The 13791-nt window shown below is 44.9% G+C and overlaps 1 protein-coding gene across 5 annotated transcripts in view; it reads right to left on the bottom strand.

Annotated features, from left to right (window-relative positions):
- Window positions 1-13791, bottom strand: part of LOC119450136 (nicotinate phosphoribosyltransferase) — a 43640-nt gene extending 29849 nt beyond the window's left edge. Inside the window, exons 1-6 of one of the 5 annotated variants that reach the window (XM_049665652.1) lie at window positions 13495-13791; window positions 12898-13068; window positions 12335-12545; window positions 10742-10872; window positions 2353-2468; window positions 871-1061 (exon numbers count right to left, since the gene is read on the bottom strand). In XM_049665652.1, the coding sequence (XP_049521609.1) occupies window positions 871-1061; window positions 2353-2468; window positions 10742-10872; window positions 12335-12545; window positions 12898-13068; window positions 13495-13582 (908 nt within the window). In that variant the 5' untranslated portion in view covers window positions 13583-13791. Of the gene's footprint in view, window positions 1-870; window positions 1062-2352; window positions 2469-10741; window positions 10873-12334; window positions 12546-12897; window positions 13069-13167; window positions 13441-13494 lie in introns of those variants that run through there. The other 4 variants (XM_049665653.1, XM_037713501.2, XM_037713502.2 and 1 more) reach the window with 4 other exon arrangements.

The raw sequence follows: 13791 nt of genomic DNA, 5'->3' as shown, positions 1-13791 counted from the left end.
CACCCCTTTTACATCACTGACACCACCAGCAGAGTCAAGTTTCTTGTCAGTACTAGCACCGAGGTCAGTGTGCTGCTCGCAAATTCAATCGATTGCACGCTTTCCCCCATCTGTCATCTTGAAGCAGTGAATGTTACGAGCATTCCTGTGTACCAATGCAGATCGCAGCTTGTAAGCTTTGGCCTGCGCCGATCGTTCCATTGGATTTTCCTCGTCGCAAACGTCAGCCACGTTATACTCGGAGCAGATTCCCTTTCCCACTTCTCTCTTCTGGTTGACCCCATGGCCCGAAAGAAAATCCCCGACTCCAGCACAGGTCTCTCAGTAGTCATTGGTACTTTTCGCCTCTTCCCATTCGCATTTACTCTTCAAATGCCAGTTCCAGCACCATACAGGGATTTGCTCTAGGAGTTCCCCTCTATCACAGGTACACCATACTGGACTAAACCTGTAAAGCATGACGTCATCCATCGTATCATTGCCAATCGCCAGCTGACCCTTGCCACGCCACGGTGTCTCACTCCTGAAAAGCTTCGCATTACACATCAGGAGTTCGAGAACATGGTTGAGGTTGGAACTGAGCACCCGTCATCAAGCAGCTGGTGAGCACCCTTGCACATGGTTCCGAAAAAATGTGGGGACTGGCGGCCCTGGGGGAATTGAAGCATATGAAAACTGAAATATACAAGACCGAAAAAAATTTTTTTTTCTTTTTTTCTTGGCAAGCAGAATATACATAGAGTTGGCCCTTCCATGACCTCCAGAAAAAGGCCTATGAGCCATTTGGGAGTCATAACCCACAGTGTGAGAAACAAAGCTTTAAAGAATGCGCACTTTCCAATAAGGTTGACCTTTAAGCACAGGACTCACCGAAGGACATCATAGGTGTCAACCAGTGCAAGGAAATTTTGGGGAAAGGAAACTGCATATGAGATGAACGCAGCAAATTCCCCACTGCTTGCCTCATCTTCTATGGTCTTGAACAGGCCAGTCAGTTCTTTTCGCCATTTGCAACACAACACCATGAAGTCTACTTCATCCCCTCCAGCTGCCTTCAGTGTCTACCATGGAAAGAAGAAAAAAAAAAAAGGAGAAAGACAACAAAACACTAACTTAAGAAAAAAGAACGCTGCAACTTACTCCCAATCCCAAAGTGCACTCAATGTAGCATTTTTCACAAATACCACCAAGTGTAATCCCTACACAACTATGTCACAGGACCTATTGTTTTGCTTGTCAATAATGAACCATGCAACGTAACCCATTTAGACCATAAGGTTGCACTTAAGACATTTGTCCACTTTTTGACAGTTTACAGCATCTTGTGCACAAATACAAGCAATTATGTTGAATATACACTGATACTGCACAAAGTGTTTCATGTAACATGAATCAAGCCTTTAAAAGTAGTGCATCTTTGGTGAATGAGACCAGCAGCATATTGTTTGTAGCTGTCGTGATTAACTTGTATTATTTTTTGAAGTGATTAGGCGTTTAAGTGACCAGCTTGGTTTTAGCAATTGTTTTACTGCAACAGCAGTAAAGACCTGGAAACTGGTTTTGCTGTGTCTGGACGTCCCTTCAGTTCTGCTAACAATGATGACCATCATCTTCACTGTCAAGTCGTCTTCACTATCATGTCATTCTTAGCATCACCATCACCATAGGTAAAAAAAAAGCTTCACCACCCCAAGGGATCGAACTTCTGCCTCTTTGGCAATGCAAAATTGGGAGGCGGATGTGATAACCACTGACATGTGCAACAGCTTTGCCACTTGGCAATTTGTGCTGAGGCTTGCACAAGATGCAGACTCTGAGAGCGTGTACTCCAAGCGTTTGTGCATCCAAGTGAGCATCTGTGTGTGTCATTCAGAGGCCACAGCAAGCAACACTGTAGTGGTCAAGGCAACATAGCATACTTTGAAAAGATGTTCTTAAGAAGGTGGCAGTATTTGCTGTGAGAGCCTGCTGCTGTTACAGTAAATATGACGCACTCAAAGCAGGAGGAATCGCTGAAGTTTTTTTTTTTTTATGACTCCTTCCTGCCACTTGTTGCTTCATTAACCCTCTTGTTATGGTAGCATTACCCTAGCTCAAAGTCAGGCAAAGAAGCAGTGTCCTGCTGTAAATAAAGAAGCATACACCGCAGGTCCTGTACTCTAATGCAGTACACACTCGTATACTGCATGTCTAGGCAGCAAAGCACTGAATTTCCCAGTTTGCCCATTTTAAAAACATCCGTGAGAAAAAAGCCACAACAGAATGGCAAGGAGCCCCTTCTCATGCAGAAGGCAAGAAGGGTGAAGCAGTAAAATCACTGAGGCTTAGCGCCAGTTTTGGCATGATACTTACTCGGAGTTTGCAATCTTCCAAGCAAGAAAAACTCATGATAAAAGCATGGGCATGGGTTCCTTTCAACGGAATATTGAACAGCTTCCCTGCTAGCACGTTGCTTGTCCCATCAAACCCTGAAAAACAGAACTGTCATGTGTAGAAAGCACAGTATAATAGATCTCTTGCATCTTGAACAGACATGTACAGTATAGACGACTTATAACGTAACCGTTTATAGTGCAGAACTGGCTACAACGCGGCCTTTTCCGACTCCCGTTTACCCTCCCATAGAACTCCATGTACACGCATAACGCTTATAGTGCAGCCGCGTGAGACGAAATACCGGTTATAATGCGGCTTCTGCGGGAAAATCTCGCCGACATGGGCAGCAGCGAACACGCTTCTCAACAAGGTGCGCCCACTGTTGGGAGGGGAGATCAACGAGGGCGATGCGGAGGAGGATCATGAGACGTGGAGCAAACGAACGGAAAAAATAAATGCGCTCAAGTCGTCTAGGACGACGGAGAAACCTTTTGCTCGGCTGCATATCAGCGGTGCGTTTTGCACTGAACGCGGCTTCGGTGCACAAGTCGCGATGTGTGTCGTGAAGTGCAGATATCGCGCCAGCGACGCTGTTAATTTAAGCAGTGTTCCACAAATTTAGTTTGGAGCTACAGTAAAACCTCTTTAATTCGACCCTCGTTAATTCAGAAAATAGGGTAATTCGGACTCGTCCTCTAGTCCCGGCCGGCATATGCATTATTCAGTGCAATCAAACTCTCGTTAATTCGGACTTATTTGGCCGCACATCGGTTAGTTCGGACTACTTTCAGAGCTGGGTGAGCGAGGAGCGCTGCAAATATGCGACGCAAAAGAGCAAGAACAGCGCTAGCGTCCAACCGAAACGAAGTGGCGGAGTCCGCATCGCCACAACCATCAGTTGAAATCGTACGTGAATGACAGCAACACCGGAACGCTCCGAGCCTATTTTTGTCTTTAAAGCCTGTATTCTTACGTTTACAGCCGCGCATAACACCGCGTCGGCCGCGGGCTTTCGTAACTGCATAGTCGTAATCCACGATCGCGTCGATAGCGGCCATGGTTTGCTCCGCAGCGGTTGCGGCGAACAGTAGTTTCGTTTTTACTCGGTACGCACGTTGGCTGCGTGCCTAAAAAACTGCGTAGTCGCTATCGATGAGTACATAGATAGCGACCGCGGTTTCAACTGTCAGTTGTTGCAGCGAATGGTAGTTAATTCGTCCAGACTCTGTGCATGTGTCGGGCGCGTGCCTTCAGCACCGCAAAGTTGCCGTTCATAATCGCGTCGATAGCGGTCACGGTTTTTTCCGCAGCGGTTGCGGCAAACAGTTGTTTCGTTTTGACTCGGTGCAAAGCTGTCGAGCTTGAAGAGCACCGGCTACATCTCACTGGCGAAAACGTAAATGTGATGTGCGCGCGATAGTCCAAAGCGTGCTTGGTCTAGATGTTTTGCATACGTGCAGGGCTTGAAAATCGTTGTTTTGGTTATAGTGCAGTAACCCTTATAGTGCAGATATTCGCGACTCTGGCTACTTACGTTATAAGCAGTCTACACTGTAAATATAAAGAAGCTTGATCCTGTCCACACAATATACCCAAGAATTCCTTCCTAGCAGCTACCAAATTACTAGACTGAGCACTGCAATGGCAATACTAAAGTTAATATATGTTTCATTGACACATCACTCTAATACAAACGTTCACAAGTCCCAGTTCCAGACAATGTCTTGACTGTCAGAACTTAACAAACAGGAACATCAGATGGGAGTTTTTCTATATAGTAATACTGAACGAGATTTAATAGAATGCACTTGAATTACAGTCCCATGTAACATTCATGAAGCACCTCTTAATAGTATGAAAACATTTCAGCGAATGACTATATTTAATGCTTCATCCTAAGCCCGTTTGTGTGATGGGGTGCTTAGCGGGATTGAGCCCTTGTAAGACAGTGCTTTGCGAGTCATAGCAGATGCAAGCATATTAAGCATAAAATGCTTATCGGCATCTTAAAGCCAGTTTTTGCTCGACTCTCTCTGTGCATAGTGTGTCAATGGTATTGCGGAGCTTTGCCAGTGTCATTGAGCCATGCTCATAAGGTCTCGACAGTGTCGAGTCTCGTGTCGCAAAGCCTTGGGGGCGTCATTGGGTCATGTTCATAAGGCCTCAACAGTGTCCGAGTCTTGTCAGTGTTGAAGAGCCTCGGTGTTGTAAACGCTCATTGGTGTAGTGGAGCCTCCCCCGTATTGCAAAGCCTCAATGTCATTGGACCATGTTCACAAGGAATCAACAGTGTCATTGAGTCTCAGTGTTGTAGAAGTACAGTAACCTGGGAGAGTTGGTATGACTGCATCATGAAAACCAGCGCACAAACCAAGGTGTCGAACTGAACTCGAACCCAAAGTCTTACCCGAACTGATATTCTTGGAATGTGCCTGAACCAGCGCCTAACCTGAACCGAAAAAAAAAAAGTTAATTAGCGGTTACCGGTATGGCACGAAATGGTTCATGCATATAGGGTGAGAACAAGTGCTCACTAGACTCAAGATTCTTTGGAATAACTACTTCTGCACTCTGTGCAACTCACTAGCAGATTGTTTCAATTCACGAGTTGCATTATGTGCGGGTATGGCAATAGACTGGGGGCACGTGCTGGTTACTATGGCCACCTCAGCAGAGACGCTTGCACTTCTGAACCCATCTATACCAGTTGTGTACCGTGGCCAAAATGTTGCCTGAGGGGCTCTGCGGAATCAGCATTTCTGTTGGAGCTTCCAATGATGCTGCTGGTCAGCTCGTTACTATAACTAGATAAACTGTGAAGCAACCACATTAGGATACACGGAGATCAGAAAAGACTAGGTCTTTGAGGAGAGAAAATAAGAATGTCAGCGACTTCAACTGCATGGCTTAATTATTGTATCTATAACACTGGCTGTCGCTAATGGTTACCGTCACTTTCTCAGTGAGCGGTAACCGCGGCTGTAAACAACACACGAAATTTGCTTTTATTACATGCAATAATTCAATCAAGTTAGGTGCCTCTAAGCAGAGCACAAACCTCGTCGAGTTGCAAAATCTTTCTTGGAGCACAATGTGCGTGGTTTAGATTCTTCTTTCCGCCCTTATAATCCAGGGCAAGACTCCACAACACGTGTGGAAGCACAAGAAAGATTCATGCGAGATTCAGAACAAACCATCCTTGTTCATAAAGATCAATATCCTCACATACTTATAAAAAAGCAGTAAATACTAAGTGAATTGTGAATTTCTGGCTTCTTTCCTAGCTAAAGTCTGGAAGTTTAGAGTTGTAATCTATGTAGTACAAGGTGAATTCGCACCGTCTTCGACACCGCAGACCATATGCCACAGTTCGCTCACAATCATCATCAACCTATATTTATGTCCGTTGCAACACGAAGGCCTCTCACTATGATCTCCAATTACCCCTGTCTTGCGCTAGCCGATTCCAACTTGCGCCTGCAAATTTCCTAACTTTATCAACCCACCTAGTTTTCTGCCGTCCTCGACTGCGCTTCCCTTCTCTTGGTATCCATTCTGTAACTCTAATGGTCCACCGGGTATCTTTTCTGCCGTCCTCGACTGCGCTTCCCTTCTCTTGGTATCCATTCTGTAACTCTAATGGTCCACCGGTTATCTGTCCTACACATTACATGGCCTGTCCAGCTCCATTTTTTCCTCTTAATGTCAACTAGAATATCGGCTATCCCCGTTTGCTCTCTGATCCACACTGCTATCTTCCTGTCTCTTAACATTAGGCCTAACATTTTTCGTTCCATTGCTCTTTGAACAGTCCTCAACTTGTTCGCGCCAGTAGAATGCAATGATTGTACACTTTCCTTTTCAACAACAGTGGTAAGCTCCCAGTCAGGATTTGGTAATGCCTGCCATATGCACTCTAACCCAATTTTATTCTTCTGTAAGTTTCCTGCTCATGATCAGCGTCCCCTGTGAGTAATTGATCTAGAGAAACATACTCCTTCAAAGATTATACAGGCTGACTGGCGATCCTAAATTCTTGTTGTCTTGCCACACTATTGAACATTATCTTTGTCTTCTGCAGATTAATCTTCAACCCCACTCTTACACTTTCTCAGTTAAGATCCTCAATCATTTGTTGCAATTCGTCCCCATTGTTGCTGAACAGGACAATGTCATCTGCAAACCGAAGGTTGCCGAAATATTCGCCATTGATCCTCACTCCTAAGCCTTCCCTGTCTAAGAGCTTGAATACTTCTAAGCATGCAGTGAATAGCATTGGAGAGATTGTGTCTTCTTGCCTGACCCCTTGATAGGTAACTTCCTACTTTTTTTGTGGAGGACCAAGGTAGCTGTGGAATCCTTGTATATATTTGCCAAGATATTCACGTATTCCTCCTGTACTCCTTGATTATGCAATGCCTCTATCACCACTGGTATCTCTACTGAATCAAATGCCTTTTCATAATCTATGAAAGCCATATAGAGAGGTTGATTGTACTCTGCAGATTTCTCAATTACCTGATTGACGACATGGATATGATCCATCGTATAGGGGTGGGACTGCCCAAAGTCATTTTGGAGCAATTTTCGGAGCAAGTAAAATTGCGTTTTGGAGCAGTTTGGAGCAGCAGAATAAATTTCGTTTTGGAGCAATTTGGAGCGGATAAAATTTCATTTAGAAATAGTTTGCAGCAGGCCAACCTGAAATTTGGTGGAATAATGGAATATGGCAGCTCACTTCGACATAAAGACGAAACACAGTAAATCAGCACAAGCGCTGTACTGCAGCTGTCTTAAGCAACGTCCTAACTGAATTTTGAAGCAGATTACCCCAATACTGAAACCGCCTAGTCTATGCAAATTTTGGTAGTAGTGCCTGTAGATTTTCAATCAGTGGTAGCAATCACAAATACATGCATTCTGTAATAGCGAGTCCGAAATTTCAGAAATCTCCCAAGACATTTTCTTATAAGTACATTAATTCTTCAACGTCTCGACAGTGTGGGTGAAGTGCCTGGAAATGCGGTTCACTGAGAGTACGGAAAAGCCAGAGTTATGAACTGTGGTTCGTTGAAAGCCATTTCAACATAATAGGCCAGGGCGATTCCAAAGCACCTAATGCTTGACTTTCTTGCACATTATCTGTTTTTCCACCTCTAGAAGCTTCGCAAGTGCAAGCTCCAGGCTCGAGTTGCCTTTTGTTAAAAGAACATGGCCACTTTGAACTTTTGCCATATCTTTATGTTTCATTCCTGTGCTAATCAACTCTTCTGCACTTGTGAGGAATTCCCTGCTTGCAACCACTTGTTTTTTTAACATTTTCTTTTCTTCTGCACGCTTGTCTTGACAACTGGCTTCACCTTCATTTGTTGGCTGCTTCCGCTTAGAGGAACTTTCTTCTGCATCCATCTTGAGTATGTACTTGTTCCTTGCCTGCTTAAGACTTCTAACAAGTTCCAGGCTTAGAGGCACTTTAGTAACATGAACTCCATAGCGCTGAAGGTACGACTTGATGTGGCGCATTCCTTTGATGCTTGCAAGGCTCAATGAACTGCGCCCTTCCAAGAGGTGCTTGTTATCGCTAAATCCTTTTTCACAATCCGCATTCCCATGAAGAAGGGAAAGAAGAGCCTTGAAGAGCATGGCTGGTAAAGGATATTTAGGTTCTCCCATTGATGACTTCAGACAAAATATCTTGGCCCAGTAGTCATCGATTCTCTTCTCTAATGACGGTGCGGCTCCGATGTCATCGCACTTCAGCATAAGCCACTCATCAACAAGTGATGAAACTTGGTTGTCACCCAGGACTTGCAGCAGCTGCCCTGCAAGGTAGCGCAGTGATTTCACTTCATCTTCTGTGTCTTGACATTTCAATGATAGAAGTATTGCATGCATAATGACCTTGTTGGTCAATGATAGCTTCATAAGCAGAGACCTGGAGTATGCAAGGTAAAATGCCCAAGCTTCAAGGTGAAATGCTTTTTTTTTTTTGGCCTGCATCCCACGACTCCATTGCTCTTTCAGTGTCAGAAGCCAGTTCGGGCCGTGCCTTGCACAAAGTTGAGTCTTCGACATCCAGTTTTGACAAGGCTTCCGCACTACACTCTAAGAAGGCTTCTCCAGGGGTGGGACTGCCCAGTCATTTCGGAGCAATTTTTGGAGCAAGTAAAATTGCGTTTTGGAACAGTTTGGAGCAGACAAAATTGCATTTTGGAACAACTTGGAGCAGAGTAAATTTCATTTTGGAGCAGGCCAATTTTAATTTTGGTAGAATAATGGAATATGGCAGCACACTTCGAAACCACGATGAAACAGAGAATAAACCATCACAAAGCGCGTAGTAGAAGCACGCTTTGTAGCTATAGCATACTAGAATATGGAAGAGTGGGTCGAGCGACAGCACAGCGTTTGTTTTCCTGTAAAGCCGAAAACATCGGTAGAACTACAATCGAACTATATATTCCTGCGCCAACGTTCATGTTGATAGCGAAAAATGTTCTCAAATTATGCGGTGCAATCAACGCACTAACATAATTTTCTGGTCACCATATGTCAGCACAGACCCAGAGAGCCACAGTCAACCCTTGGTTGGTATAATGTAAAACTATTCCAATCTGTCTTTATTGCGATATCAATTATATGGACACTCCAGGCGCATTTCTGCCGTCGTTACCGTGATTTTTCGATAAAGACCAGGGATGATAACATTGTCGCCGTGCGTCGTATGCTGTATGTGCAAGTGAAAGCGTACGAGGGTGAGCCGACGATGGCGGCTCAGTCTCGCGCGTGCGAGGGAGGGAGCGCGTCGTCTTCGGTCGCATGCAAGGCACCATGGGGGGAGCGTTCTCCGGCGGCTGCTGAGTATGGCGTGGCAGCGCGGGCCCTATCTTGGAAGCGATTGCGATGGGGACAGAGTGGGAGGGCTCCTAGCTTTGTGCACGCTGTGTTTTCACCGCTTAGCTTGAGTTGAAGCGAGAGGCAGCACAAAGGTCGATTTGCTCGCTGCTGAGGCCGCGCTTCCTCACTCCAGCGTTTAGACAGCCAGTTTCCGTAGTCATCGAGTGAAATTTGCTTCATTAATAGATATTTATGAAAAAACAATTTCTGTGCTTCCTCCGGACAAAACTAGCACATGCGCCATGCGGAGAAGTAGATAGAACTTTGCAGCATGTCACATGGGGCAAGGTACTATAATGAACTACATCGAACCATTGTAAATTTTGATTCCTCTAAACTGGATCTGAACCAGAACAAGATCGCACCGGAGCGCATTGAACTCGAACCTGAACCGAACCAGCATTTTTCATGATGTAGTATTGTACAGCTTCACTGACATGGAGCTTCACCGTATCAAAGCCTCACTGGTGTTGAGCCATGACCATAAGGCCTCGACAACATCACTGAGTCGCAGTGTTGTTGAGCCATGCTCAAAAGGCCTTGAAAGTGTTGTCGAGCCTCGGTGTTGTGGAGCTTCGTTGGTGTTGCAGAGCCTCATCCTTGTCATAAAGACTCACTGGTGTCAATGAGCCATGTTCACGAGTCCTTGACAGTGTTGTTGAGTCTCATTGACATTGTAGAGCCCAAGTGGTCTGCGAAGCTTCAGTGGTGTTGTTGAGCCTTGGTGGTGATGTTGAGTTTCATTGGTGCTGAAAATCTTTGTTGGTGTCGAGCCCTGCTGGTAGGCGTGTCATTCAGCATCAATGCCATAGTTGGATATCAGTGCAGCAAATAGGAAGGGACAAAGACAAGCCTGCCCTACACAGTTTTCTGTGCTGATATAAGGTTAAAATGCAGTACCAGCTCAGCTCCAAGACACCAAAGTGGTGTCTTGGAGCTTTGCTGGTGTCACAGAGCTGGCTGGTAGTGCCTCCACAGTGCTGTAGCACTTTGGTGTCATGGAGCCTAATTGGTATCACTGAGCCTTGCTGGTAGGGCATTGACAGCTTCTTTGTGCCTTATTGGTGTCAGAGCCAGGGAGGTGTTGTGGGGCCCAGCTATTGTTATAAAACCTATCCAGTGTCAAGAACTTCGCTAGTGTCATGGAGTCTCAATAGTGAGACTCTACAATGTTGGCAAGGCTCACCAGCAACCTTGCTCTTACTCAGCAACTTACACTTTCTTTCCCATATGTGAATTGGAACAAATGCCTGCTAAGGCCAATTCAGAAACAGGGCTTTACAAATGTAAACTACAAATGTACTCCCCCCCCCCCCCCCCCTTATCTAATGCCTACGGGCCCTTAAGTTGAAATATATGAATTAATAAAATAGTAATGCTTTTACTATTACTGCTGTTTGTGCTTTGCTTGTTTCAATGTGCTTTTAAAAGTGATTGCCAATTTAATTATAGAAAAGCATAAACTCACCACCAAGGTAGGTGTACTTGGATGCTGAGAGGCCTCCATCAGGACCTTGAGCTCGCCTCAGACCAAACTCAAGAAGGCTTATGCTTGACCCAGCCGCTAACCGGAACCTTGCAGCATTTGTGGTCACTAAACTACGTTAAAGAAATGCAACATTGAACTTCATTAAAAACTGAATGATAAAGCTACGGGAGGTTAACAATCATTACCTGTACCTATCCTAAAACTCAAAAGACACACACGCGTCATTTATGACCTAACAGCAGGATATATGTACATTCGTATAAGCGGTGCGATAAATTTGTAGTGAAGCCTTCCACTTGATTCTATGCCAGTCTTATCCACCATTCATGGCCGGCTGATCCTATTAATAACGCAGCCGAAGTGTCGCTTTCACCACTGATGAAGCATGAAAAAGAATTGCATCAAAAAAGGCATTGCTACATGTTCACAGCCCTGTAGACAACAAATGCCCCAATGTCTAAACGACTTCCACAGAAAAAAAAAGGAAAAAAAACAAAACAAACAAAGCTGATGGCTTGCCACATGCAAGCAATAATTAACAGATTGCCAAGTAAACCCCCCATGGCATAACACTAATTTTAGAATATTTCATAAGGGTATTGCTCCCTCCAACTTCGAAAACACAAAACTGAAACATAAACCTGGTCACACAGGTAGAGCATTCATTCAAATTTCTTTGCACTCTATTGGTGAAAAGACGTCGAAGCAGAAAAGGTGACTGCGATACACTTCCCTTTTTGAATTCTGTGCTTAAGTCATGCACCAATGACATCAGTTCAGCATCAGAGATTTTACGGTATTTTTGTGTATGTTGGCCCTTTCTGGGCAGGAAAAGCATACATATCTTGCAAAGTCGGGCTTGTGCTTACTGTTGATTGCAGAGCAATTTCTTTTTATAGGTAAAAAGTTAACCAGCACCAAGAAGCTGCCGGGGTCAACTAAGTTATAGGGTGGTGGTGTGAAAATTTCAGGGCAGTGTTTCCTGTAATTTTTTCTTTTTCCACGATTTTTCCTAAACAAGTCTTCACTCACCATAAGACTGACATACCTGCAACTGCAGAACCATAATCTGTCAGTTTGTTTAACTGAACATTTCGATTCAGTACCCCTTTAACTAGCCTACAATCATGACACATCGTAGTATGGAGCATAAAGTTTAGCTTTTTAGACAAGGTCACAATCTGATGAACCAGAAAATGACGCTCCACATTTTGACCATTCATGAACTCAAAAAAGCACTGAAAAGCATTAGCATCGAGAAAAGGCATCGCTAGAAAATCGCAGCCCAGGTGCATCCTGTGTTTCTTTGTTCTGTGTCCCATGTTAGCGCTGTTTGCTCTAAAATTATGCACTAACTAGCTAAGTAGCTCACCTAGTCACATCACTGCAGCACGTATACTGTTCATTTGAGGGCCAGCTCTGCGTTAATTTTTACATCTAAATGTTAATGCAACACCTAAAACATTCCTGCATTGACAAAAAGTTCTCCATGAGCTCTCAGAGCGTCAGTAGCAGAGAGTCTTGAATAGCAAGTCAATACATATATGCAAAGTGCAGTTATAAACAACTTACCTGGCGTAATTTACGAGGTTTAACAGTGTGGTTTCGAGGAGCTGCAACACAGCGAGTGGCCCTTCCACTCGTATTAGTGGCACCCTTGGGAACACAACAGTTCCTTCTGGTACTGCATAAAGCTTCACTTTTTCAGCAGTTAAAGACGAGAGGTAGTCGTAGTAAGCAGGATCAACACTGGCTGGGAGAATAGTCTTCAAGTATTCAATATCTGAAAATATGTTTTTCAGTTGTATTTTTCATATCTGAAATAAGTTTTTTAGTTGCATTTTTAGTAAGAAGACAAAATAAATACTAATAACACTTTAGAACATGCTGCTGTCAGGAAAATGCCTAAAGAACATGCAGTCAAAGCAGGCAGTATTGTCCAACATAGGCCGAAATCAAGCAAGGAAGTTAGAAACCTTAACGTTTCCCTGTATTAGGCAAGAACGGTGTAGTTCAGCAGAGCTGATGTAGAAAGTGCCTCGTTTATCGAATATAGGTAGTGCCGCTGATTGCGCAGTAGTTAATCCGCTAGAAAATAATATTTCGTGCGAGTGAGGTAGGAGAGATTAACTCACCGCTTTTGGAGTAACGGAAAGCTTGCAGAAAGCGAATGCAATCCTCCAAACCAGCGAACACGGTGAACTCTCCTTGAAACGGATTCTTCCTGAAAAAAAGGTCGAACACGGCGCCGTCGTCGTGCTTGCCGCTTTTCCAGTAAGCGTAGGCCATCGTGATCTGGTACAGGTCTGAAATAAAGTTAAGCTGTGTAAGGCAACGTCACCGAGGCGTCGACGTTGACGTCCACTTCAAATATGATACACAAGCGAGTCGCTATAGCTGTATACCTGTACGAAGCGCCATACTCAGCGATCAGAAACCAAAGCCCGCTCGCCACTGAAGCACAGGGTATGCAACGCTCGCTTCCTGGCAGCTCGCACAGGAGCCGCTGCTCCCCCTTCCAGCCAAAACACAATGCAGCGGGCGTGAATGAATAAGTGTCGCGCTCGTCTTACGCGCTCCGCTCCAGCGCGAAAAAAGAAAGTACTAGCTTCGCGGCACGCAGTGCACGCCAAGCCAACCAGCGGTTTGGCCTCACGCTGACACCGCCGCATACAACGCAAGCAGAACTAACGCTACTCTATTAACTGACACTTCAGCAGCCCCCTGCCCACCTGTGAGCAAGGGCTGGACGACGCCAACCCGCAACGAAGTTGAAGTCCGGGCTTCGGGCCCATGATGGGATCCTCCCACAAGTGCCATGCCAAGTTTGCCGTCTCTCCGAAAGTGTCCCGCAATTTTGTCGCTGCGAATTGTTCTCGTCTTATCACGAGTCGAGATACATGCACATGCCGGTGTTGCTGTCGCAAACGGAGAATACTGCGAGCAAACAGGTCCTTGCCAAGGTTACATAGACTTCGGACAAGGCGCACGCAACCAACGCACAGCTGCGCTAGTTGTAGCGTGCGTAG

This window comes from Dermacentor silvarum, chromosome 4 (genome assembly GCF_013339745.2).
Source record: "Dermacentor silvarum isolate Dsil-2018 chromosome 4, BIME_Dsil_1.4, whole genome shotgun sequence".
In the NCBI taxonomy this organism is placed as follows: domain Eukaryota; kingdom Metazoa; phylum Arthropoda; class Arachnida; order Ixodida; family Ixodidae; genus Dermacentor; species Dermacentor silvarum.
This window is presented reverse-complemented; position numbering and strand designations above follow the sequence as displayed.